The sequence below is a fragment of the Sciurus carolinensis genome, chromosome 7, assembly GCF_902686445.1.
Source record: "Sciurus carolinensis chromosome 7, mSciCar1.2, whole genome shotgun sequence".
NCBI lineage: Eukaryota > Metazoa > Chordata > Mammalia > Rodentia > Sciuridae > Sciurus > Sciurus carolinensis.
In genome coordinates, this window is record NC_062219.1 from 90483333 (window position 1) to 90510907 (window position 27575).

General features: G+C 33.4%; 1 protein-coding gene across 1 annotated transcript in view; it reads left to right on the plus strand.

Annotated features, from left to right (window-relative positions):
- The window catches only part of Lmbrd1 (LMBR1 domain containing 1), a 96036-nt gene that overhangs the window by 17734 nt on the left and 50727 nt on the right, over positions 1-27575 (plus strand). Inside the window, exons 4-5 of the mRNA XM_047559331.1 lie at positions 19625-19722; positions 22164-22231. Of these exons, the coding sequence (XP_047415287.1) occupies positions 19625-19722; positions 22164-22231 (166 nt within the window). The remainder of the gene's footprint in view (positions 1-19624; positions 19723-22163; positions 22232-27575) is intronic.

Genomic DNA, 27575 nt, shown 5'->3' on the forward strand with positions numbered 1-27575 from the left:
AGAAACCCAGAATAGCTAAAGCAATCCTTAGCAGAAAGAGCAAAGCAGGGGCTATCACAATACCAGATCTTCAACTCTACTACAAAGCAATAGTAACAAAAACGGCAAGATATTGGTACCAAAGTAGACGGGTAGATCAATGGTACAGAATAGAGGACCAATGGTACAGAATAGAGGACACGGACACAAACCCAAATAAATACAATTTTCTCATATTAGACAAAGGGGCCAAAAATATGCAATGGAGAAAAGATAGCCTCTTCAACAAATGGTGCTGGGAAAACTGGAAATCCATATGCAACAGAATGAAATTAAACCCCTATCTCTCACCCTGCACAAAACTAAACTCAAAATGAATCAAGGACCTCGGAATCAGACCAGAGACCCTTCATCTTATAGAAGTAAAAATAGGTCCAAATCTTCAACATGTGGGCTTAGGATCAGACTTCCTTAACAGGACTCCCATAACACAAGAAATAAAAGCAAGAATCAACAACTGGGATAGATTCAAACTAAAAAGCTTTCTCTCAGCAAAGGAAACTATCAGCAATGTGAAGAGAGAACCTACAGAGTGGGAGAATATCTTTGCCAACCATACTTCAGATAGAGCACTAATTTCCAGAATATATAAAGAACTCAAAAAGCTCTACACCAAGAATACAAATAATCCAATCAACAAATGGGCTAATGAAATGAACAGACACTTCACGAAGAAGATGTACAAGCAATCAACAGATATATGAAAAAATGTTCAACATCTCTAGTAATAAGAGAAATGCAAATCAAAACTACCCTAAGATTCCGTCTCACCCCAATTAGAATGGCGATTATCAGGAACACAAGCAACAGTAGGTGTTGGCGAGAATGTGGGGAAAAAGGTACACTCATAAATTGCTGGTGGGGTTGCAAATTAGTGCAGCCACTCTGGAAAGCAGTATGGAGATTCCTCAGAAAGCTTGGAATGGAACCATCATTTGACCTAGCTATCCCACTCCTTGGCCTATACCCAAAGGACTTAAAATCAGCATACTACAGAGATACAGCCACATTAATGTTCATAGCTGCTCAATTCACCATAGCCAGATTGTGGAACCAACCTAGATATCCTTCAATTGATGAATGGATAAAGAAACTGTGGTATATATATACAATGGAATATTACTCAGCCATAAAGAATGATAAAATTATGGCATTTGCAGGCAAATGGATGAAATTGGAGAATATCATGCTAAGTGAGATAAGCCAATCTCAAAAAACCAAAGGAAGAATGATCTCGCTGATAAGCAGATGATGACACATAATGGGGGATGGGAGGGGTTAGTGTTAGGGTTAGGGTTAGTTTTAGGTTTAGGGTTAGGGAGGGTGGCAAGAATGGAGGAAGGAAGGACTGTACAGAGGGAAAAGAGGGGTGGGAGGGGTGGGGGGAAGGGAAAAAATAACAATGAATCAAACAACATAACCCTATGTAAATTTATGATTACACAAATGGTATGCCTTTACTCCATGTACAAACAGAGAAACAACATGTATTTCATTTGTTTACAATAAAAAAAATTTCACATTTAGCATAGTAGAAATGCAAATAACTACTTAGTATCATTATAAAAAGAGTTTTTATTTATAGATGCTCTTTAAGGATCTCTATAAATCCTAGGGTCTGGAAGCTCCATTTGGGGTGATCTTCTGTTATATTAATGGAATTTGAGTGTTTTTTCCTGGCTAGTTTATAGAAGTCAGGATGACTCTGTGTCTACCTATGGATACTCCCAACCTGTTGGTTATTAGCAATCCTATTAACTGAAACTGTACCTGCAAAATAGATACAGTTTCTGGGAGCTTGCTGAAGGATGAAAGAGTGAAGTTGCTCATTTCTGCCCATTTCCCTTATGTGCAAGTGATCTTCTAATCAAGAGGAGACTCCCTTCGCTAGAGATGTTCTATCCACCCCAGCAGCATAAACTCATTTTGTCCTATCATCCCAAATGTTTAACCTTATAAAAACTTATATGTAACAGATAATTATATAACATATAATATAATTATATAATAGGAATATAATTATATTATGGCATAATAATTAGCATAATATTAATATTAGTTAATATAATTATATATAAACTCTAGATTATGATTTCCAACCTAAAAACCTGTGCCAATTTTGTTGAAATGTTCATAGAATTGAAAACTTGAGATTTAATGGGTTAAAGATTCAGTCCTGTGTTCCTCTTTTTAAAATTTATTTTTAGATGTTGATAGACCTTTATTTTATTCATTTTTTATATGTGGTGCTGAAAATTGAACCCAGTGCCTCACACATGCTAGGCAAGTGCTCTACCACTGAGCCACAACCCCAGTCCCCCCTTTTTCCTTTTAATAATTTTATTTATTTATTCATTATGTCTTCAAATTTCTTTGCTATTTTCTTTCATAAAACTGCTCTTGTATACATTGTAGTTCTTAGTTCTGTTCAATTTTGTGTCCTGTTTCATGTTCCCTTTTCCCCTTTGTAAAAGAAAACATTGTTAATCACAGGGGATGTTTCCTAAGTAATTTCTGGTTAAGTTTGCTCAAGAGACTATCTAGATAAAAACTCCTTTAGACCTAAATGCATAAGAATTTCTTTCCTCATTTCCAAGTGTAAATATCAGGAAAATAAGTAATCTCATGACTTTACAGCTAGTGTGACTTGTGAGAATTTGTCACATTGGTATCATAAATCTTCCTCCAAACTCCAAATTGTGAAGAAAGAAACATATACTCTTGGTTTTTTCTTATGTCCTTGATCCTACCTTTTGAGTTTTCTTTGCAGGTTCTTTCTCTTCTTCCTGACCTCTTTAATGTTTAAATGCCCAGGGTTTAATCTTCAGATCTATTCTTTATCTCAATTAGTCTTTTGTTGATTTTATACTGTTGCTTGTTTCTAAATACCATTTATATGTCAAACTCCCAAATTCAAATCTTGCAAACTTCTTTTGAATTTCATATTCTTGAATATGAATATATTCATATTGATGCAGCTATCACAGGAATTTCTACCAAAAAAACCTCAAATTTTACATGTTCAGAGCAGCTCAATCTTCTATATTCTTATTTTCCTTGTTGTAGTATATAGCACCGAGAAGGTTAGAATTACTTGGGCCAAAATCCTTGGAGACTATCCTTGAATCCATTTTTTCACATGTATATCAAATGTAGCAGGAAATTCTCTTGTATTTGATCTTCAGAATTCTTTCAGAATCTACTTCTCACTACCTCCTGGCTACTACCTGTTTAAGATACTGTTGTCTCTTTTTAGGTTATTAAAGGAAACTTCTAATACATTTCTTTCCTATCCCTTTTTATTTATAATGCAGCATTCATAGTGATTTTTTAAAAACATGCCAAGTAATACTTTCCCATTTCACTCACAGTAAAAGACAAAGTCATTACTAAACCTGTGGAGCCTTGTGTGATCTGGCATTCTTTCCCACCTCACAAACCTCTCTGACCTCGTTTCCCACTATTCTCTTGAGGTTGGCTCCCTCCTAAGATGGCCCACAGTGCCTTCTACTTCCTAATACTCATGCCTATATATAATCTTCTCCTCCTAAGTGTGTGTTGAACCCCCTAATCAGCTTCTAACAAGAGGATGTGGCAGAAAGGATGGGATGTCACTTCTGAGATTGTTATAAAAGATGGTGATTTCGTTTATATTCTCTGGTTCTTTTCTCTTCCTTTCTCTGATTAAGCAGCTCCCCTGTAGTATACTGCCTTATGGACAGACCCCAGCAAGGGACTAAAAGCATCCTCTAGCTAATAGCCAGTAATGAATGGAATCCTGTCAACAACTGTGAGCGAGATGGGAAGTAAGTTCTCTCCCAGCTGAGTCTTGAGAGAACTGTTAGATGACCAGTATCTTGAGCTCAGATTTGGGAGAAATCCTAAACTAAAGAATTTAGCTAAACTGTGCTCATATTCATGACCCACAGAATGTGTGATAATAAATGTTCTTTTATTTATTTATTTATTTTTATTGTAAACAAATGGGATAAATGTTCTTTTAAGTCACAAAGTTTGGGTAATCTTTTTGCACAGCAATGGATACCTAATATATCTCTTTTTCACTGATTATATTAATGTTGCTGTTAATGTTCTTAACATTCCAGGTTCATTCTTCCCTTCCATCCTTCACTTCATGTTCCTTTTGCCTCACATGCTTATCTTCTACTTATCTACTTGATTAATTTCTTTTAACTCCTTTAGCCTTCAAGTCTTTGCTTAAATGTCATTGAGTGTGAAAGAGTCCTACCATCTTCAACCAATGGTCCCTTTTATCCTGGTCCATTTTATTGTATTTTTTTCTTGTAGGCCTTAATCATCATCTCATGCACTATATAATTTAGTTATATTTACTGTTTTTATCCTTCTGCTAGAATTCATACTATACTAGCAAAAATATTTTTTGTTTCTTTTGGTCCTTGATGTATTTCAAGCATTTAGAACGGTTATTGACATATAGGTAGTAACTCAAATATTTGTGAAATGATTGACTCTTTTATTTGCTGGGTAATGTAGGAGAGCTCACTTAAGTTTTTCCATTTTTGTTAATGAGAGAGGGTTATGCGTACTTCCATGTAGTTAAGGTTGAACTGGAGGTGGAATTTTAGCCATGGCCAGGTAAGAAGGTTGGCAGATTTTCTTCCCTAAAAAACAATCATAAAGCTGGGCAAAAATTGAACAAAAACCAAAAATATAGTGCTTTGGAAATCAGACAAAGGCATGTAACAGTTTGAAAAGTGTTTAAGAAATGCTGCAAGAATGTTGTAGTCCATTGTCTTAACCTAGGGCTGCTGTGTCCTGCTCCCAGGTTGGTTATTACAGATGATCTCCAGGGCAGGGCAGGCAATGAAGACCAGAGGCTGTTCTGTTCTGGTGGAAGGGATTCATTGAGTTGGGTGGTGCTTTTTTCTAGCAGTGTTATTGGTAGAACTGATAATCTAAGGCAGCTAAGTGGAAAAGGCCAGCAGTTCTACCAGCATGGGGCTGTGGTTATGACAGATAGTCATATTTCCAATTGATGCTGTACAGATGTATATTAGAGAATGCAGAGGACACAGGTTAGTCATACACTTCTGTCTACCTAGGGACTGTGTATACATATGCAAAAGACCACAAAGAGCCCAGCAGAAAGTAAAAACCAGGGCCAACTTAAACATGACTTGAACTCTTAATGTACTGTCTTGCCAACTACAGATTAATTGGCAAGTGTTAGAAGCCTTACTGGCTTAAGGCATTTGAATAAAATTTCTTTCTGGTCATTGGTTGATCATTAAGCTATGTAAACACTGGCAAACCCTAGAAAGTGAGTCTTGAAAATAAAAAGAAGAACTAAAAAACAACCAGAAATAAAAAAAAAAAAAAAACTGAGTAAATCAGCAGCAACTTGATACTGTATTACAAACATTTCACAGATATAATTCTGACAAGCAACTGAATAAAGAAACAAACTGTAAAACAGGAATGATGACCTTCAGGCATAATGGCATAATCCAGAGTTGATATAATATATTGTCTAAAATGTTCAGTTTCAAAAAATTTTTAAGTATGTAAAGGAATAGGAAAATGTGACCCATGCTAAAGGAAACAGAGTTAGCAGAAATAGTATTTCTAAATTTAAAAACAAAGGCTTCAAAACACCTGTTATCAGTTCAAAACAGAAAGTAAACTATTTAAATAATTAAATGTAAGTGTGACAAATTGAGATTTTCAGTGAGGAGATAGAAATTATTTTAAAAAGAGCCATATAAAAATTCTAAGGTTGATGGAGCTGTAGCTTGTAGCTCAGTGGTAGAGCATTTGCCTAGCATGTGTGAGGCACTGGGTTCCATCCTCAGCACCACATACAAATAAATGAATAAAATAAAGGCATTGTGTCCATCTACAATTAATTTTTTTTTTTAAATTCTGAGGTTGAAGAATATGGTAACTAATGAAAAATTCATTAGATAGTACCATTAATAGGTCTGATATGGCAGGAAAAAAAAACTTAGTGAAGTTGATGATGGAAAAGTTTAGGAAGTTCAGGAAGGAAAAAAGATTGAAGAAAAATCAACAGAGCCTCAGAGACCTATATGTCAGCATCAGGTTTACCTATTCATGTATAGTGGAAAATTCAGAAGAAATCCATCTTGGAAATCCATAAATATTTGGAAATTAAATGATGACTTCTGAATAACCCTTGGGTCAAGATAAAATCATAAGGCAACTGGAAAATATTTTTACATAAAAAAATGTAACCTCTCAAAATTAAAGGTTGCTGCTTAAATGGTGCTTAGAGAAATTTGGAACTTTAAACTTTTTTTGTATTAGAAAATAATTCTCAGGTGCCTAAATTGGTACCTTAGGAAAATAGAAAAAGAAGAGCAAACTAGACTTTAAGCCAGTAGAAGAAGAAAAATAAAAGAGCAAAAATCAGTAAAATAGAAAACAGAAAAACATTAGAGAAAAATTCGTCAAACCAAAGTAGCTTCTTTGGGGGGGAACAAAAGATTTGACAAATCTTTAGCCAGATTGAGGGTGTGGAGCAAGGAGAAAGAAGAGAAAGAGAGAACAAAAATGATCAAAATGAAGAGTGGAAGAGATGGTGTTACTACTAATTTTGCAGAAGTTAAAAGAATTATAAAAGAATGTTATGAATAACTTTATACCAACAAATAAGTCAGATGAAGTAGAAAATTCTTAGAAAGATTCAGATTACCAAAACTGATTCAAGAAGAAATAACTCTATTGCACATAACAAAATTGAATTAATAATTTACTATATTTCCACAAAGAAAATCCCATACATAGATTACCTCACTGGTGAATCCTATCATATATTTAAAGGAGAAATTATACGAATCTCTCACAAACCATTTTGGAAGTAGAGGATAGAATACTTTCCAACTCTTACCTTGTCACCAGAATCAGACGAAAGCATAATGAGTAAAGGAAACTTTGGAATAATATTCTTCATGATGTAGACACAAAAATACTTGACAAAATTTTAGACAACCAAATTGGCCATTATATTCTCGTTCTTGGGAATTCATCCCAAAATGGAAGACTGGTTTAATCTTTAAAAATCAATTCATGTAACATATATGTTAAAAGAACATAGGACAAAAAAATGCATGATTGTCTCAGTAGACACAAAACAGAATTTGAGTATCCATTTTTGATAATAGTTCTCATCAGAGAAGTTATAAAAGAGAACTTCCTCAACCTGACATAAGACATCTATGAAAAACCTACAAATAACATTGTATTTAGTGGTAAATATCTGAGTGCTTTCCCCTAAGATTAGGAACAAAGTACAAGTATCTGCTCTCATGACTGATGCTCAGCATTGTTAGGATTCTAGCCCATGCAGGAAACAAAATATTTGTTTAAATAAATATATCCAAACTAGAAAAGAAGAATTAAGACTTATTTTCATACATGACAAAATTCTGCAGGTAGAAAATCTTAAGGTACCTATATAAAGACAAATAAAACCAATAAAAAAGATTGACAGAGCTACAGAATGCAGTTTTGACATGTAAGCTAGAAGCATAATTAAAAGGAAATGAGAATGTAGGTCCAGTCAGAAACCAGATGTATTAATGAAGGAATGTTCCAAGTAGAAATGATTGGATTGTGAGAGGTATAATTTAATCAGCACCCAAGTTTGTAGGCAGGTGGGGTGCCCTTTTTGTGGCCCCTTCCCCCACTCCCTGATTCCTGGTTGCCTTGAGGTAAGCAGCCTTCTTCTACCTTGCACTTCCATAAGGATATGCTGCTTCATCTTGAGCCCAGAGCAGTGGTATTGGCCATCTATGAATTGAGGTCTCTGAAATTGTCCCAAATAAATTTTCTTCCTCTAAATTGTTCTGGTCAGGTACTTTGGTCACAGAAACAAAAAACTGAACAAAAAAATCAATATTAATAACTTTGTCTTTCAAAATATATAGTTTAAAAATTGATGAAAAGTCTGGTGTGGTTGCACATGCCTCTAGTCCCAACTATTTAGGAGGCGGAGACAAGATAATCACTTATCTTTGAGTTTGAGACAAGTGTGGGCAACATAGACAGAGTGTTAGATAAAGTTAATCTATAAGCAGAAAGAAAGCTATCTGTGAATCATATAACAGGAATTGTATTGAGAATCTCTTACCAATCATTAATAAACACAAACCACTCAATTAAAACTGAGCAAAATATTTGAATTGGCATTTCACTATTGAAGATATGAATGGTTTGTGTTATGGTTTGGGTGTGATCTGTCCCCAAAAGCTCATGTTTGAGACAAAGCAAGAAGGTTTAGGTTGAGAGCCTTAACCCAATCAGTGAAGTAATCCCCTGATAGGATTAACTGAGTGGTAACTGAAGGCAGGTAAGGTATGTCTGGAGGAGGTGGGTCATTGGAGGTGTGCCTTTGGGGTTTATATTTTGTATCTGGCCTGTGTAGTCTTTCTCTGCTTCCTGGTCATCACATGAGCTGCTCTTCTCTGCTACACTCTTCTGCCATGATGTTCTTCCTTAACTTGAGCCCCAAAAAATGGAACCAGCCTTCTATGGACTGAGACTTCTGAAACCATGAGCTTCCAAATAAACTTTTCCTCCTCTAAAATCGTTCCCATCAGGTCTTTTAGTCTTAGCAGTGAAAAAGTGACTAAAGCAGTTTTTAAGCACATAAAAAGATACTCAACATTATTAATCATTAGGGAAATGCAAATTACATTTCCAATGAAATATATAACGTATAATCTAGAAGCAGAGACTGTTCAACAAAATATAATAGACTGGGTCAACTAAAACAACTGATATTTATTTCTCATAATTCTGGACGCTGCCAGTAGATTTGGCTCCTGATGAGGGTTTGCAGATAACCATCTTCTTGTTGGCTTCTCAGAGTAATACACACTCTGTTCTTTATTCTTTGTCTTATAAGGACACTAATCCCATCATAGCACCCTTTTTTGTCCCCTAATCTATACTTTATTACTTCCCAAAGGTACCAACTTCAAATACCATCACAATTGGAATTAGGACTTCAACATACTATTTTGTGGGACTGAATTCTTTCCATAATATTCCACCTTTGGCACCCCAAAATTCATGTCCTTCTCCTATGTAAAGTACATTCATTCAATTCCAGCATTCCCCAAAACCTAAACTTATTCCAATATCAACTCTAAAATCTAAAATTCAGAGTCTCATTTAAATATCATCTAAATCAGGTATCTTTGAGACTATTAAGTAGTTCATCCTGAGGCAAAAATCTTCTCTGTGAACTCTAAAACCAGATAAGTGATCTTCTTCTAAAATATTTATAGTGGTAGTACAATCATAGTATAGACATTTAATTCCAAAATGGAAATATCAGAAGGAAAAGATCTCAATCAAGTGCAGAACTTATAAAGGCTATGTTTGATGTTCTGCCTTTTGGACTCACTCACACTTGGATGCTGGCTAACTTTAAGCCTCCAGGTTCTACTTCGTAGGGTTTATGCTCCCAAGACTTTGGGCAGTAGGCATTTGACCTTTGAAACCTGAGCAGTGCTACCTTCCTCCACTTTTTGAAACCTAGGAGGCAATCTTAATGATGGAATAGCCTTTGGGGTCATTATTCCCTTGTCTTGTGGAGTAGTAAACTTCAATCATCAAACAGTTCTATGGTCTGGTACTATAGGATCTTAGAAATCTACCATCCTCCCTTTATGTTATCTTATATCAATCCCCTTTGGTTCAAACTGTTTTTGCTAGGGCAGCTGAGTAAATCCCTGGTTCATATCTACACTGATTTGCTTATCAAATACTTTTAGTTTTTGATAAAAACTAAGTTTTGGGCACCCCAAACTTCAGTACACAGAGGTTATTTTAAGGAACATGGACGGTATCCAGGTGTTGACATGTACATAGAGAAAATACAATCTTCAAGTTCCACTATTTGGGAATGTCAAATGGTACCGTTGCTTTGGAAATTTTCTAAAAAAAATTAAACTTAATATATGATCTGGACTTCCACTTCTAGAAATCTATCCAGAGGAAATGAGTACAGTGTGTACACAAAGATATGTATGCTAACATTCATAGCAGCATTTTTTGTAAAAGCCTCAAACTGGAATGAATCCCAGAGCTCAACAGCTGAAGAATGTTCAAGTAAAACCTATGTCCATATAATGGAATATATTCTGCAATCAAAGTTAGAGATCAGCAAACTGTGGTAAGGTCTCTGAGTCTAATCTAAATCTAGCCATACCTATTTGTTTACCTGTTGTCTGTGGCAACTTTCATGCTAGAAGAGCACAGTTGAATAGTTGTAACAGATGTATAGACTGCAAAGCAGAAAATATTTATTATCTGATCCTTTGTAGAAAAAGAAATTCCAAACTTCTGGGCTTAGTAAAAGAAGTCCCAGATGACAAAGACTGTATATATAAGTCTATGTATATATAATATCCAGAGAGATGTAAATCTCTGGAGATAGAAAGCAAGTCAGTGGTTGCCTCAAATTTGGGATGGGTGCGGCAATTACTTACAAACTTTCAAGGCAACCTTTTGGGGGGTTATAGAAATGTTCTAAGACTGGAATAGGTAATGGTTGCACAATTGCGTGAATTTATTAAATTTACTGTATTCAATTTATGTGCCTACATTGCATAAATTTTGTGATAGTAAATTGTCAAAGTTGTTTGTAAAAGTATTTAATTACCTAATGTAAATAGAGTATAATACAGTTTTGTGTTTGGTAGATAGTAAAGGATAGTTATGTTACTGTTCTTGGAGATCAGGTATTGGTCCTCATTCCCTCTGTTTGAAGATTAAATAACCAAGAAATGCTAAGGCAAGCATAGAAAGCAAGTTCTATTTAAGAGGGAGACAGAGGCAGCAGACTTTTCTGGAGAGAAGGGGGCCCAGAGTTGGATGCTTTTGGGAGTGGGTGTGTCTTGCTCTTTTATAGACCCCAGAATACCCCCTTTAATCCCTGTCTCACTTTCTTCCTTGTATACGTGCTTAGGATGGGAAGAGGCAAGAGCACAGGGTGTAATTGCTTGTGTTGGAAAGTGCCATCCCTGGAGGTGTTAGCAACCCCGTGAACTGGAAAGTGTGATCCCAGAGGCTAGCTCTTTGCAACCCTCTGTCACCCAGCCTTCATTTTCTCTGGACCCCCATTTATCTACACTGACTGTCAGACCTTCTGCCCCCTTGCCTCAGTTTGTTGATGAGTGTGATATTTCCTTCCCCTCAGACAGGTGGAACTGCAGACAGATTACTTTTTGGCAGAGAAAGCATGTGGGAGTCAGTACAGTGGGCTCATTTTATAGAATTATTCTCTTAACCTCATGTTCCCACCATCCTCATCTATTTGTCCCCTTATAGTTGCTATTATTGTAACTTAAAATTTTAGAGGACTTGTGCTATGGTTTGGATAAATGCCCTCCAAAGATTCATGCTTTAAAAGACATGGTCTGAATAGGGTGTTAATGAGAAGTACTATGGACCTTTAGGAGAAGGGGTCTAGTTGGGAGATCCTTAGGTCACTGGGGGTGTGTCCTTGAAGGGATTTGGACCCTGACTCCTTCCTCTCCCTTTTCTTTGCTTCCTGGCCATGCAGTGAGCAGTTCACTTCATCATGAGCTACTTGCCATTGCCATCCAGCACTTATAACAGAGTGCGAAAATGATGGGTCCATTGATCTTGGACTGGAATCACCAAAACTGTGAGCCAGAAGCTAATACAGCTTGTGATTTTATAATTTCATTCTGCTCTCTAGCATTGGAATCTTTAATTTACAGATGAAAAAATGAGGCTAAGAAGTTATTCTGTAGGAAGAGAAGTATACTTAAAGCATACTTGCTGGTGTCTTATAAATGTCTCAACAGCATGTTATTGCAGTTATGAGATTCACTACACACATTTTTTTTAATCCTCTTTTTTTGCTTGAAAGAACAACTGACCAACGAGCAATGGTTATCCAGACTTAAGCATAAAGCAATCTTTGTCGAAAATGAACAGTGAACATTGGGCACAGTGGCATGCAACCATAGTCCAGTCACTTGAGTCCAGGACTTCAAGGCCATCCTGGACAACATAGCAAGATCTCAGAAAACAAGCAAGCAAACAAACATAACAACAACAACATAAAAGAAAATGCCACAAAAAAAGTAAATACGTGACAGTACTTGTTAACACTGATGAAACTCAAGCTTTCAAGAAAGGTTAAGAAGTTATGAAGACAGGTTTATCAATTGAAATGTGGTTCTTTGTATACAACATGACCTCCAAGAGTAATCTATTTGTAATACTAATTTGTCTCATGTTTTCCACATACTGTTGTTTCTGTATTTCTATGTAACTTTGGAGTCACCATTGTAGTCATCAGCTGCCACTCAGTTATGAGTTATACCATGAATTGCCTAATTTTTTTTGTTGACTATTTAACAATTCATTGTTATAAAACTGGCATTGAAGTTTGAACCTTGGAATAAATACTATACAGAAGTGGGGAAAAAAAGCCATAAGACCCCTTCTTCGGAATAAAAATTTTGAGTTAAAGCCTAGAAATGATTTTATCCTCCAAGGTATATCATTTCAGTATATATGCCATAGAATGTTTGAAAGACTTTGCTGTACTATCAGAAGTCGTGCTATTTATTGTCATATAACAAATTACCTCAAAATTTAGCAGTTTAAATCAACAAACTGTATTTTGCAGTTTCTGATGGTAAGGAATCTAGATGCATCTTAGCTGGGTCTTCTGTCTCAGGTTCTCTTGAAAGACTAGAATGAATGTGTCTGTTGGAACTTCAGCTATCCTGCAGCTCCTCTAGCGGGGAGAGTTGGTTCCTAAGCCTCCTCACAAGGGTATGGGCAGGTCTCAGGTATTACCTGTCTGTTGACTAGCAACATCAGTTTTGAGCCACATGAACTTTCTCCCAGGGTGGTTTATAACATGACAACTGCATTTTCTTAGAACAAGAGAGAGATAAAGTGATTAAGAAGGAAGCCAGTTTTTTATAACCTATTCTCAGAGAAACAGTCCAATATTTTTGTTACATTTTCTTCATTAGCAGTGAGTCACTAGGTCTAGCCTATACCAAGTCTGTACTATTTCATCCCCTCCTCCTTTAGAAGAAACCTATATTTTAAATTTAGCTTGTGTTCATCCTTTGCTTTGCCTTATAGTTTTGCCAGGTTGTATACTTATTCAATTTTGCACTTTTTGAACTTTACACTTAGTGTTCCTGAGATTCATACATGTCATTACATACAGTGTAACTTTTCATTCTATATGAATGTATCACATATTAGTGTACACATTTTTTTTAATTAAAATTGTACAATGCAGTGAAACACATTATTTTTTCTAAGTGTTTGTACTAATTTATTCCCAAATAATCCTTTTAGTTGCTGCATATCCTAAACTATGATATTGCCATGCATTTTTAGTCTTTGTCAGTGTGGTGAATATGAAATGAAGCCAATCTGCACTTTATTTATTTTAAAAGAAGTTGCAAGTCTTTATTTGTTGACATTTCAGTTTTCTGCTTGAAGGAACTATTTCAGTTGGTTTTAAAAATTGATTTTTGGAATATTTTTATGTACTCTGAGTAGTATATACTATAATTCTAAATATTATGGTTTTTCCTCTTTAGAATTAAGCCTCATGAGAGTGGGGACTTCTGTGTTTTGATGTAGTTTATATGCATGCCTGTGGAATGTTGGCTGAAACTGAAACATACTGAATAAGTATTGGTTAATTGAATACATTTTTCTTAAGGGCTTTTTCTGTATCTATTAAGATGACCATGTAAAGTTTTTGTTTTGTTTTTATTCTTTCAAGTAATATATTACATACCATGTAGCTAGATTCTTCTTTTTCCTTTTCTTTTCTTTCTTTCTTTTTTTTTTTTTTTTTTTTGAGGCAGAGTCTCCTAATTTGCACAGGACCTCACTAAATTTCTGAGGCTGACTTTGAACTTGTGATCCTCCTGCCTCAGTCTCCTGAGCTGCTGGGATTACACACATCCATGCCCAGCACAGCTAGAGTCTTCTTAAACCAACTTTGCATTCCTAGGATAAACCCAAAATGGTCATGATAGTGCCTTTTATTTTTTCAACTTTTGTAATGTATTACTAAATTTGATTTTGTGCTTTCTCATGTAGGATTCTTTTTGAAATCCACTTACAGTTGAGACTGATCTGCAACTTTTTCTTGGTTCTATTATTCTTGTAGGGTTTGAGTTTTAAGAGTCACCTAGCTTTATAAAGTGAATCAAGAAGTCTTTCCTTATTTTAAAGAATGCTGTAGACCCCTGAGCACAATATAGTTCCCTTTCTCCCATAATCTATAAATGTGTTACTAATAAATAAGGGATGGAAGTAAATCATGGCAGTTTACACTGTTAGTCCTGATTCATTAGTGAGTAGTTCATTTATAAGTTGTTTATTTTTGAGTATTTTATTATTTACAAAACTTTTGCTTCTAACCAGGCATGCTAATTTTAAATTCTTAATACCCATCTGGGAGTACTTATAATTTGGGATGAAATAGTACTTTCATTGAATTGGAAGGTGTGATTTCTCCTGGTCATTTTTGTTTCCTTATTCCATTGAATGGGAAATAAATAGTTACCATGTCAGCAGGAATGGTAGTCTAGCTGCCAGAACTGGTATGTCAATACTATGACATGAGGGTCTGATATTCATTTCTCATCAGCTTTCCATCCTTAGCACATGATTACCAACCACCCTAAGGAAACTACAGGGTCCAAAATGATGTTGGGAGTCAAGCCATCATATATCAGTTTCAAACAGGAAGCAAATGGAAGGACAAAAAATGGGATGGTAGCTGAAAGGAAAATGGTATTCATATACAACTATCATCCTTGACCCCAGATTTCTTTAAGTGAATAAGTGGATACTTTTAAGAGACTTTAGGGTTCCCAGAATATCTTTATACCTTGACCTCTAAAATGAAGTTTTTAAATGACTAAATTATTCTCTCACAATGACTTGTTTGACTAAGTTTTTCTAAGTTATTCTTAAACCATATGTTTTGATTTAGAGGTTAGCTGCTTTCATTGGTAGGTAGAGGAGTACATTTTTAAAGTTTTACTAATTCAAAAGCCTACAATATACAATTTGATTTTCATGAGAATTGTAATTTAATGATACACAGCATTTAAAAGTCGATTTCTTGCCTTGTATATATTTTTAAAAAATCTTAGGAATTATCCTGTATTCTCTGCCAGTTTTTGTTGTTGTTCATGGCTATTTAAAAAAATCAGTGGTCTTCTATTTACTTGTTTTTACTAGTTCTTGATAAATTTTTTTTTTAAAGAACTTGTTTTATGAGTTTAATTCTTGTCAATTTCTGTGGACATGAGATTTTAAAATTTGCTCTTAATATGTTCTATTAAACCAAAAATCTGTTATCTTTTATTTGCTAGTCTTTTAACAAAAACATTTACAAGTAAAAAATCATACTTTATAAAGATGTCAGGCTATGAGAATGTCATAACTGTTGGAGTTAAGAATAATTTTTCTTTGAAAATAACTATGAGTTTGAAGTATGATTTTAAAAGAAGCAATTTCTCTATTTCATGATAATAGTAGACATGGCAATATTTTTTTCATTTACAACTAATTCTTTCTTTACATTTCAACATTTATGGGCTAAAGGAAGAAATCTTTATGAAGCATACTGGAAAGAGCACTCATATTACCAGAAGACAGCTTAGAATGTGATATCAGGGAAATAATGAGTTAGGGTTGTCTAAATCAATTTGAATCATAAACTACTAGAGAGATATTAGAGAGTCTTCATAATTTTATCTGTTCCTCACTAACTTCCATAGGTGGTGATTGCTAGAAATTGTCTCTTTTTGAGCACTGCTATCAGCAGCTTCTCTTTAGCATCAGAAGCTGCCCCCAAGCACTTTTGTTTTTTACTTCCTTTAATAGTTTGTCTAGTGCTAGAATTTTCTTCAGTCATTGGAAATGTACTCTTGTGTCTGGGCTTATTTTATTCTGTTTTATTCAAGCATAAGGTTGTGAAATTTATTTGTCTCTCTCTTTTTTTTTTTTTTTTGTTATTGCTGCTTGGTAATCTTTTGTATGAATACATTCAGTTTGTTTATCCACTCACCCACTCACCTATTGATGGACATTTGGTCATTTTCAGGTTTTGATCATTACAGATAATGTTGCTAGAACATTCCTTCTGGGAAAGAATGAGTGTAGCTGAGCTACTGCTCAGCTCTTGTCTATCTTCAGGAGGATCAACTTGTGTTGCTGACCCTTGACCAACTCATAGGAGCCTAGCCCTTGCTATGTTTCCTGTGCTACTAATTAATAAGGTGGCTTTTTACAGCGGTGATACTGCCCGTTATCAGTGACGAGTTCTGCTTCCTCAAATGTTGAAGTTTGAACATTAGAGAAGCATCTGAGGCAAGCATATATAGAGTGGGTTTTATTTAAAGGTAGTAACATAGACTTCTTTCCAAGGGAGAAGTGGGCCATGGCTGGTATTCTGGTGTCCAAGAAGTAAGAGGGCCCTGCCCCTTTTATTGACTACTGTTTCCTTTGTTCTCCTGCTCTCTCCCCTCTTATCTTTCTCCTTCCTGCCTAGTGACTAGGCCCAGGAGATACCATGGGATGGCCAAAAGGTGAGAAGCAGATGGGTAGGGAGAAGGGCCAAATGGAATGATCTAGGCAGGTAGCAGTGCAGGGAGCATTAATTAGCAATTCCCTGTCTGCATCCTTTTGGGAGGAGTAGTATAGGCAGGTAATCTTGGTGATCCTTAAAGGGCTTTGGAAACATTGATATTCTAATCTCCCAGGGGTGTTCTCCAACTTCCTGGATCCAAACTGGCCTCCATTTTCTCTATCACTAACTGCCTGTTTTAAAATCTGGCTTCAGTGGGATAAAAAACCTTGTACTACCACCTTGCTAAATTTGTTTCTGAAAACCCTGATTTTTTGTGAACTTTTATTTTCTTTCTTGGAGTCCATAGTTTTGGTAATTATAGCTGGTTATTCAAACAGACAAACCTATGTTATACGTCTCCAGTAAAAACCCTAGACTGTAGAACTCAGTCTTCCCTGGGTGGAAACATTTTGTATATATTATTGTACTTTATCACTAGAGCAATAAAATTGTTGTGTCATATTGTAGGTGTTTACTTATCTTGATAAGAAACTATTAAACAGTTTTCTACAATGTTATACCCTTTTTCATTTCCACAGTAAAGTGTGAGAATGTTAGCTGTTTTTACCTTTTTGTTAATACTTGGTATTGTCAGTTTAGTTTTAGCCATTTTAGTAGGTCCATATTATCTTATTGTGGGTTTTTGTACTTTTCTGATGATTAATGATAATGAGCACCTTCTTAAGTATTTTTTGGCCATTGTATATTTCTTTTGTTGTGAAGTATCCGTTTAAGTCTTTTCTCTACTTTTGAAAACAGATTGTCTTTTTTTGTTTTGTTTTGGGATGAAGATGCATATTTGTTGGTATGCAAGGTGTTTTATAACATAGTCATAAGCCAAAGAATCACATTTCAGGACAGCAGCTACCATATGATAAAAACAGTTGCTTTTTACTATATTACAGGAATTTGTTTTAGCCCTATTATGCTAATTGAATATGATGGTAACTTCTGCAGTGAGGGTAATTGTGTTTTATAACTGGTCTCCAGATAAATGAGATAGTATGAGCAAGTATTGAGATCATATTTAAAAATTCTGTAACTCATGCAGTCCCTCCTTCCAATGGAATAAGTAACTTGATATTTTATCATATATTACTAACAAATGCTTTCTGTTTTTTCTAACTTTGAACTGTGGCAAATTAAACACAAAAATATTGACAATAAGCCATTTTGTGTATATACTTCAGTGGTATTAAATACATTTATAATGTTCAACCATCAACACCATCCATTTTCATAAGTCTTTTTATCTTGTAAAACTGAAACTCTACACCCATGAAACAGTAACTCCCCAATCCCTCCTTCCTCTCAACTTTTGACAAGTACCATTCTGCTTTCTGACTCTATGATTTTGACCTAATTATCTCATATACATGTAACCATATAGTATTTGTTTTTTTTGTGATTGGCTTATTTTACTTAGCATAAAGTTTTCAAAGTTCATCCATGCTGTAGTTTGTGTCACAATTTCCTTGCTTTTTAAGACTGAACACTATTCACTTTAATGTTTATGCTACATTTTGCTTCTCTATTTATCCATAAAAGGATGCTTGAGTTTCCTCCACATTTTAGGTATTGTGAATAACGCAGCTATAATCATATATAGGTTATATAGGTAACTCTGTAAAAACCTGTTTTTTGTTCTTTTGGCTATATACTCGGAAGTGAAATTGCTGAATGTGCAGTAATTCATTTTTTTTTTCTTTTTTTTAAAGGAAACATCATACTGCTTGTCATTTTTTGTTCCCACCAACGCTGCACAGGGTTCCAGTTTCCATCACGCACTTGCCAGCACTTATTATTTTATATATTTTTTTAATAATAGCCATCCTAATAGGTGTGAGATGATGACAAATACTTTCTTTTACAAAGGAATACAATGTTTAGCATTCTGCATAATCACACTGATGCTATTATTTTTCATGAATGGTATAGGCAAGTAAATCTTAATACCTAGACTTTTTTGAAAAAGATTTTTTTAGGCTTATGTCCCTAAAAAGTTGTTTATACTTTTTTTATTCTTCTTCCTTTGTGTGTGGACTGGGGATAGAATCCAGGGGTGCTTTACCACTGAGCTACATCCCCAACTCTTTTTATTATTTTTTAAATTTTGAGACAGGGTCTTGCTAAGTTGCTTGTGCTGGCCTCAAATTTGCAGTCTTCCTGCCTCAGACTCTAGTCTCTGGATTACAGAGTTGTACCTCTGCACCTGAAGAAAGCTGGTTCCAATATTAAACATAATATATCTTGGACTATTCCAATTTTTAACTTTAGCTCAGTATCAAATTAATTTGATTACTGTCTATAAAACTATCTTAAATCCAATATTTTAAAACAGAAAAACAGTAATTCTCACCAGTTAACTTTGAATATAGTTTCACTGCTTTTCTTCTTGCTTTGTATAAGATCAATTTCATATTACTGCATATTTTAAACATAGCATGGGGAAATTATTTATATCAAAAGGGCAGTAATATTTGTAGCTGTTTTTTTAACTTGCCAGAGTGACTGGCAAATGTTGGGTCATCTATGCTCAATTTTAAGTTGGAATGAATGCCAAAATTAGTTTAAATGAGATAGTCCACGGGAAGTTCATAGCACTGTAGTTCGTACATAGTAAGAACTCAGCAGTTAGCTGCTGTATGTGTTGTTGGTACAATTATTTTCATTTTTTGTTATAAATTGTCCCATAGTTAACTTGATATGTTAGTCTGATAGTGGTATTGATTTCTTGAGATGAGGAACAGCAAAGCCTGTTTGAAAATCACATGTACAAAGTTATGAGTATAGGAAATCAGATAGGGAAGTGAATTTTGGTAAGTAAATATATATATATATACATGAAGACATATAGTCAGATAACTGAGTATGTATGTATTCAGTAAGACTTATTTTTTATTTCCGCAGCACTATATTCTGTTATATTGTTCTGTGTATTCTTCTGGATTCCTTTTGTCTACTTCTACTATGAAGAAAAGGATGATGATGATACTGGTAAATGCACTGTAAGTTATCTCTAAAGGTCTAATTTTAGTTAAAAAATTATTTCCTTCTTTTACAAAGATGATATTACTCCATTTTAGTTTATTATACATCAGTGTTGTCTAGTAGAAATATAATGTTAGCCCCAAATGAAATTTTAAATTTTCTAGTAGCCACATTAAAATAAATAAAAATAAATTAATTTTAATTAAACATTATAGTTAATGTTTCACTTATTATAATTTCAGATATAGTCAAACCATATTATTAATAAGATACTAAATTTTTTTTCCACATTAAGTCTTTGAAATTTAGATTACAGCAATTTGAACCAGCTATATTGTTCAGTAGCCACATGTGGCTGTAACTGTTGTTTTAGACAAAGCAGTTCTAGAGTAAACTTTTCTGTGAAAGCCAGGTAGTAAATATTTTAGGCTTTATGGGTTATATGGTCTGTGTCTCCACTATTCAACTCTGTCATTATAGTGTTAAGTATCTGGAGACAATACTTAGTGAACATTTTGTGAATGCATTAAAATAGAAGGTGGGTCAGAAGTGGTACAGTGGACATAGTTTGCTGACCCTTGTTATGGGTCTTAAGGAAAGAATCCTTGCAGGTAGTTCAGACTAAATAACACTGATACAAAAACATGATAAATATAGCACCCATACTTGTCTAAAACTGCAGACTAGTATCACTTAAATATTAGCATAAAAATCTTTAGCATTAATAAATATAATCTTGAGGTACCTTAAAAATATATTGATGTTGGGACTGGGATTGTGGCTCATTGGTAGAGTGTTCACCTAGCATGTGTGAGGCACTAGGTTTGATTCTCAGCACCACATATAAATAAATGAATAAAATAAAGGTCTATTAACATCTAAAAAATATTTTAAAAAATATATTGATGTTTTATAACCAAGTTAGTTCTATCTCTAGATTGCATGAATGGTTTAGAATAAAAATATACTATTATGTAGTAATTAATAGGTCATGGAAGATATTGTATGTTGAAAGTTATTTATCAAAATAGAACATTTTTTTAAAAGTTTAAGGCAAGAAAGCAGTATAATAGGAATAAATATCTCTTTCAAGTTATAGAAATTTGTTTTGTACTTTGTTTTACTTTAAATAGAAAAATGCTAACTCAAAGACCAGCATCATGCTTAATAAGGCTTAAAACCTTAATAGCATTTTGAATTAAGATTAGGAGCAATTAAATCAGCATTTTATTTATTTTTTGCATAGACTGGGGATTAAACCCATGGTTACACATGCTAGGTGAGCATTCTACCACTGAGCCAAATCCCAGCCCATAAACCAACATTTTAAATGACCCCTAGAGTGATAAAGAATGTGGTATATTAGATGTTTGTTATAAAGAGAATCAAAATTATTATTTACAGATACTATGTAACTTCATATTTAAAATGTGTGTAAGGTAAGGTGGCTGGTTATAAATTAAATAAATCTCAATGGGGTATATTTTGTCACCTCCCCCAACCTTTGGTTGATCTTGAATGACTCCTTACTTTTTTCCTTAACTTCCCCCCGACCCCAGGAATATCTTAGAAATAGTGAATGCGAACTTACCATATGAAACATGAATTTAAGTTTTAAAAGGCAGTTTTTAGAAACTTCATTAGTTGGACAGGACAAATAATGTTTTTTCTCATCGATTTAACTTTCTCTTTGAGAATATTAACTTTTCTATTCATGTTCACAATGTCTGACTCTCTCTTTTTCTTGCAGTTGTTTGATGTCTGGATTATATTTTGAATACCAGGCAAATTAAAACCTTTAAATTTCCATTTCTTTTTTTAAGTTCTTGTTTAATCATGTACCTGTACGACCTAAGGCAGATTATTTAACTTCTCTGAATCTCAGCTTTCTTATCTGTACTGTAGGAATGAGAGCACCTATCTTAGAGTTGAGAATTAAATGAGTTAACATATGTAAAGTTCTTAAAATAGTGCTTGGCAGGATATATGTTTACATATATATATTTAAAGTATATAATTATCTAAGTTTATATTATTTACATTTTATGTATATGTATGCTTGTACACATATATACATTAAATTTTTCTTATTTTAACCCATTTTGATGATTTGGATAGGGGCATTGTACGTTCTGATTGCTGCTTGTTTGGGGGAATATTTTACTAAAAATTCTGATAATTTTACTGAAGATGCTCACTGGACAATAAACTGCTTTCAGTGTGTTGCTTTTACAAGGACCTAACCATTGAAAAGACTTTAAAATCTTTTATATTTTGCAAAGACACTTGAGGTGATATAATGATCATTTTTCTTTAAATGTTGTTTTTTTCCCAAGAAGCAAAATTTTATATTGTTGATTCTAAATGCATATTTGATTCAAAAGTATAATTGTACTGTTGCGAAAATTTTTTATATAATAGTTTACTAAATGATATATTTTTCACCCCTGGCATCTAGCAAATTAAAACAGCACTCAAATATACTTTGGGATTTGCCGTGATTTGTGCACTTCTTCTTTTGGTTGGGTAAGTCTTAATATTTTTACGCTCACAATGGAAATATAATTAATTGAATAATAATTACAAAATGTTTATTCAGAGAAATCTAGGAAAGGAAAGCAAATGTGATAAAAAGACAAATCACTTTTTATACCATCACTGAACAATATAGCCAAAATCAACATTTTTGTTTATATTGTTCCATGTAGACATATTTCATGCTTAGATGAATGCAGAGTACCTGTCCCCCCTTCCATGCACCCTCCATATTTTAGTTTTATAGAAGTGTGATTATATTTCATTCAATTCTTGCTCATCTATTTGTTATAGTATGGTGGGTACCTGTTTAGGAAAGTCCATTAGTTTTGTCTATATTGCAGTCCTTTTTTAGGAAACAAAGGTTTATTTGAACGATCTAAGGGATGACTGTAAACTAAGGAATGACTGTTTACAGTTTTTCATTATTATAAATAAAACTGTGGTAAAAATTCTTGTCTGTACATCTTTTTAGATTTGACCCTTCAGTCAAATCTTTGTCAGTGAGTTCCTTCCTTAGTTGTTCTTCCTTAAGCTTCATACTAATATCAGTATATTTCACATGTTTGTTTATACATCTGAAATTTGCCCTTGTTAATGGCAAACATTTATCTTTGTTAAAATAGTTCTAGATTCCTTTATTTTTTTATGGTAGAGATACATTAGGGGCTAATAAGCCTTTAAAATTTTCTTTTTATAATTTGGCGTCACAAGTTTCAATAAATAACTTTCAATAAATAAAACATTTTATTTATTAAATGTAATTTGTGCTGGGAATGAAATTGATCTGTAACTTTTTATAGCTCCAGGAGTTGTTAGAATGCAAGTGTTTTGTAGTCTAGTCATGTTTCCAATTCCTTTTGCCTGCCTTTATGTGTCATGAAAAAGAGAACTTATTGAATGGATTTTTTTAAGTGTTTTGCTATTTATTTTAGCTTTCAAATTTATCTTTTAAAATCTTTTTTGGTTTTTAAAGAAAGCCAGCTCTACTTTATTCACTTTGTTAATGTGGAAGTCCCTTGTCTGTAAACCTAAATTATCTAGAACAGAGATCAGTGAACTCTTCATGAGGGGCAGATAGTAGTAAGCATTTTGGATTTGCAGTCTGTTTGGTCTATGTGGCTTAACTGTCCTCTTGTAGCTCTGAAGTAATCATAGACAATACATAAGCACAAGGTATTCCAATAAAACTCTATTTATATAAACACAGGCAGCCAGTAGTTTGGCAATTCCTGATTTAGAACGTGACTGAGAGCCATCAGTAAAAATACACGTTTATAGCAGCCAGAGTAACACAATAGTGAATTAAAAGACTAGTAGTGTTTTGGTTACCTAGTATAGTGTTCTTCTCATTACCATATTTGAATGAGGCATACATTTAGGTTAAGTGACTGATTAAATTTCTTGAAATTTCCTTGAAGGTGGAATACAGTTGTTTCTTTGAAGTGATGCTTATTTATTTTTGCTGATAAAATTTGAGATAATTTTATGGCAAAGATATGGCCTGCATATAATATTCTTAAGCTCATACATTTTTGGAGCACCTGTGTGTTAGGTGCTGTGCTAAGTTGTAGGGCCAAAAACAAAGTCTTGGTCTCTATTCTCAAAGTTCACACTGGGAAAACATGCAAATAAATTATTTAAATTATACCGTTTAAGTGCTCTGATAAGATATATGCCAGGTATGATGATGAAGGAACAAGTTCTTACTCTGCCTTGTAGAATCAGAAGACCTAAGAGAAAGTAATACTTGAATTGAGATTTGAAGGGGTGTAAATTGGTTGGAGTGTTTGAAGAATGGCATAAAAGTATGATATGAGGGGAAATACTGGAGAATGATATCACACAGATAATATATGTGCATGTATGAATGTAACAGTGAATCCCACTATTATGTATAATTATAGTACACCAATAAAAAAAATTTGTAAGTTTTTAAAAAGTATGTTGTGAATTCAATCCTTCTCAGAAAAAAAAAAAAAACGAAACCCAAAACAAAACATAAAGTATGATATGATGTTCCAAGTATCATGTGAACCAGTGGCAAGACATGACTAGCCAGGTAGGCTAGGCTATGAATCTAACATGCAAGTGTTTAAGGAATTTTGATTTTTATCCTGCTGAGCAATTGAAAGATGGTGAAAATGTACATGTTTGTTTATGTCACTGCAAGAAAGGAAATATGTATGACCTTGCTTTAAAAGTTAAAGTAATGTGAAGGAGTCATTTGGGGGTCAAACTGGAGAATGATACATTAAATGATAGGTAGTCAGATCAGCTACCTGGCCATTTTAATAATTCAGGTGAGAGAGAGGATCAGAACTAGAATAGTTACAAAGAAAGCAGAAACAGATAAGCCGTTTGGAAGATAAATATGACTTGACTTGGTGATTGAATGTAGGAGGTAAAATTCTTATCTTCAATTCTGCTGAAATTCATCATTTCAATTTCATATCTACTGAAATCCATTAGCATTTTCTTTGTCTTTTCCTGAAGAAATAATCTGTATTAAGCTAATTCAGTGAGTCAGATTGGGTGTAAAATATTTTTAGTAAACAATTTTTCATTTTTATTATTTTCAAGGGCATAAAGAAAGAAACATAATCTTACTAGACTCCAGTTCTTATTTTGATCTAGTTTTGTATCTTCAGAAACTGAGGCACTTTGTATTCACATTTCGAGAATAAATGAGATTAAGAAAACATCTTTGTTTCACCTGCATAAATCCTGTTATACAGTAACTCTTGATTACTGTAGTATCATCACCACTTAGTAAATGCCTGATAATCTTATTAACTGCTTTTTCCTTCCTCAAAACAGATATATCTGTATTACATCTTCATTTGACTTCAATTGCCTTTTTATCTGTTAGGAAGTATTCCTTTTTCTTTTTAGATCTTTGTATGCAGGGCTGATATTTGATTAATGAGCAGTGATTTGTTTCTTCTGATGGTTAGAAGGTTGAAAGACTTCCCTACCAGTCAGTTAGCTGCTGTCCTGTATTCCTGAGTCTCCTTACCTCACCCCAGCCCCATTAAAGGATAAAGCTTGATTCATGAGGGTCCTCTAGAATTAAGGCCAGAATCTGTGCTGTTTAGTACCTTTGCATACTGGTTGTTAAATGCTTTGAGTATTATTGCTCAGGATTTAAAGATGTATTTAGTTTTAATTATTTTGAGTTCTCCTTATGGATGTGTCTCTTAATGTATATGAAAATAGTTTTGGTTTGTTTCTTAGATTTTAAAATCCTAGTGGTAAGATAGTTGACAAACCTACTTTGAATTTGTGCTTTAGTTTCTGCCTAAAATAATAACTAGTGTTCAAATATTAATGCTCTGAAGGATTTTTTCAAAGTAGGTATTTTCTGATAATTTTTTGGACCTTGTAATTATTTTAAAAGATTGCTTGATCATATGAGGTTTCTTCTCTTCTTTAAAGACGTGAACTGCTGAATAGCTCTGCTCTGAAGTTTAAACACAAAAGATACTTCATTAGAACTAATTTGGCTTAACCAAGAAATCTAAGGGAGGATTAATATTAATAAACTGTATGTCATTCAGTATAGAAGAAAATATGATCATCACCTGAAGCAGTACTCCATACATTTTAAAGGTTCAGGCAAAACAAGAACTCCTTAACTTGATAAAGAATATCTACAGCAAAGTAATTTTAATAGTGGTAAGATTCCCACAGTCACATCTTTGAATCACATAAACAGAAGAAGCCAATGAAGACAGAATAAAAATTTTTTTAAATATTTTTAAAATGTTAAAATAATAAGGAAGAAATAAAACTCATGATTTGCAAAAGTTACTACAAGACATTAAGTAATGTGTAAATTCAGAAATATAGCACATTCTTGAACAGGAATGTCAATACAGTAAAAATGTTCATTCTAAACTGATGGGTAAGATTTAATTTAATGTAAGATTTAACAGTAATTTTTGTAAAATTTGACCAGGTAAATATGCCATTAAATCATTGTATTTCTGAGTTGTAAAAAATAACAAAAAACAAACAAAAAACCAGTATATTTGCCAGCAGGATTACTTAATTTTTTTCCCCACCACTGTACAGTACCTTTGATTACCTGAAATTACATATTAGACTGAACTTCCAGAATATGAATGCTAGTTTTAGATATTTGCAAGATTTCTATTTTAATAATATTTTAGGTGCTATTTTGTATAACATTATTTTTTCCACACTCACAGATTGGTTATTCCCAACCAACAAATTTAAAACATACTTTCTGGGATATATAGAAAAAACTGTTTAAATAAAAGTATATAAGTAGTATTTTCTTGCTAAATTTATATTTTTTAATTAAATATTATTACCAAATAAGTTAATATTATAGATATGTAAAATATAAAAGTTATTTAAAATTTTCTTCTATCTCACTATCATTATTCTTTTATTTATTTGGTTTTGTAGCTAGGCAACAAATAATGAATTGTTTTTACATTTATTTTTTGTTCTATATATTTTAGTCACTTTTTTCCCTTCAAGTGGTGAGGTTTAAGTCTCTAAGATTAAGATGAGTATAATAAAGTCAACATGAATAGTTAGAAATTTAAATAACATCCTCACATGTTCTTCCCATTCACCTTTTTAAAGAATTGTTAGTAGTACCAAAGAATAAAGGTTTTTTAAAATTAAAAGCAAAATTTTAGAACAATTACTTTGTTTTACTTGAAATTTTTATCACAACAGATACCTTAATATATTGTTGAACTCATCCAGTATTTTCTTTTTATAAAAGTGGATAGAGTTTATAGCTTGCTTATAATTAAAATTGGGCCAAGAAGGAGGTAGTATTAGAGTAACTTTTTATCCTTCTGTTTGATTTTCGACATATACAATCTAATGAATACCCAGCCCTTTAATCTCTTGATTATCACTTTTTTATGATCTGGCCTCAATAATAAAGTGACCACTTATTTATTTTATTTTCCATTTTTTCCCATTCTAAGCTCATAGAGCAATTCCTAGAATACTAACTCTGTGTTATTTTAGTGGTTCCCCCTTAGCTGTGGACTGAAAAATAAACTGAAATCATTTTTGTTATTTTTATTAGGCCCAACATTGAAAGTTATAAAGAAATGAGAACAAAATGAAAAATGCCCCAGAGCCCACAGTACTAAATTTACTGTTTATTATGATGTATTTCTTGTCTATTATTTTGAATACATATAAATATATTGAAATAATTGGATATGCCTCTACTTTGTTCTACTAACTTAACACAGAAGTCCTTAAACTTTTCTTATGCCATGGACTATTTTGTCCATCTTAAATTTATAGTACTTAAAAAATATTTTATTTATTATTG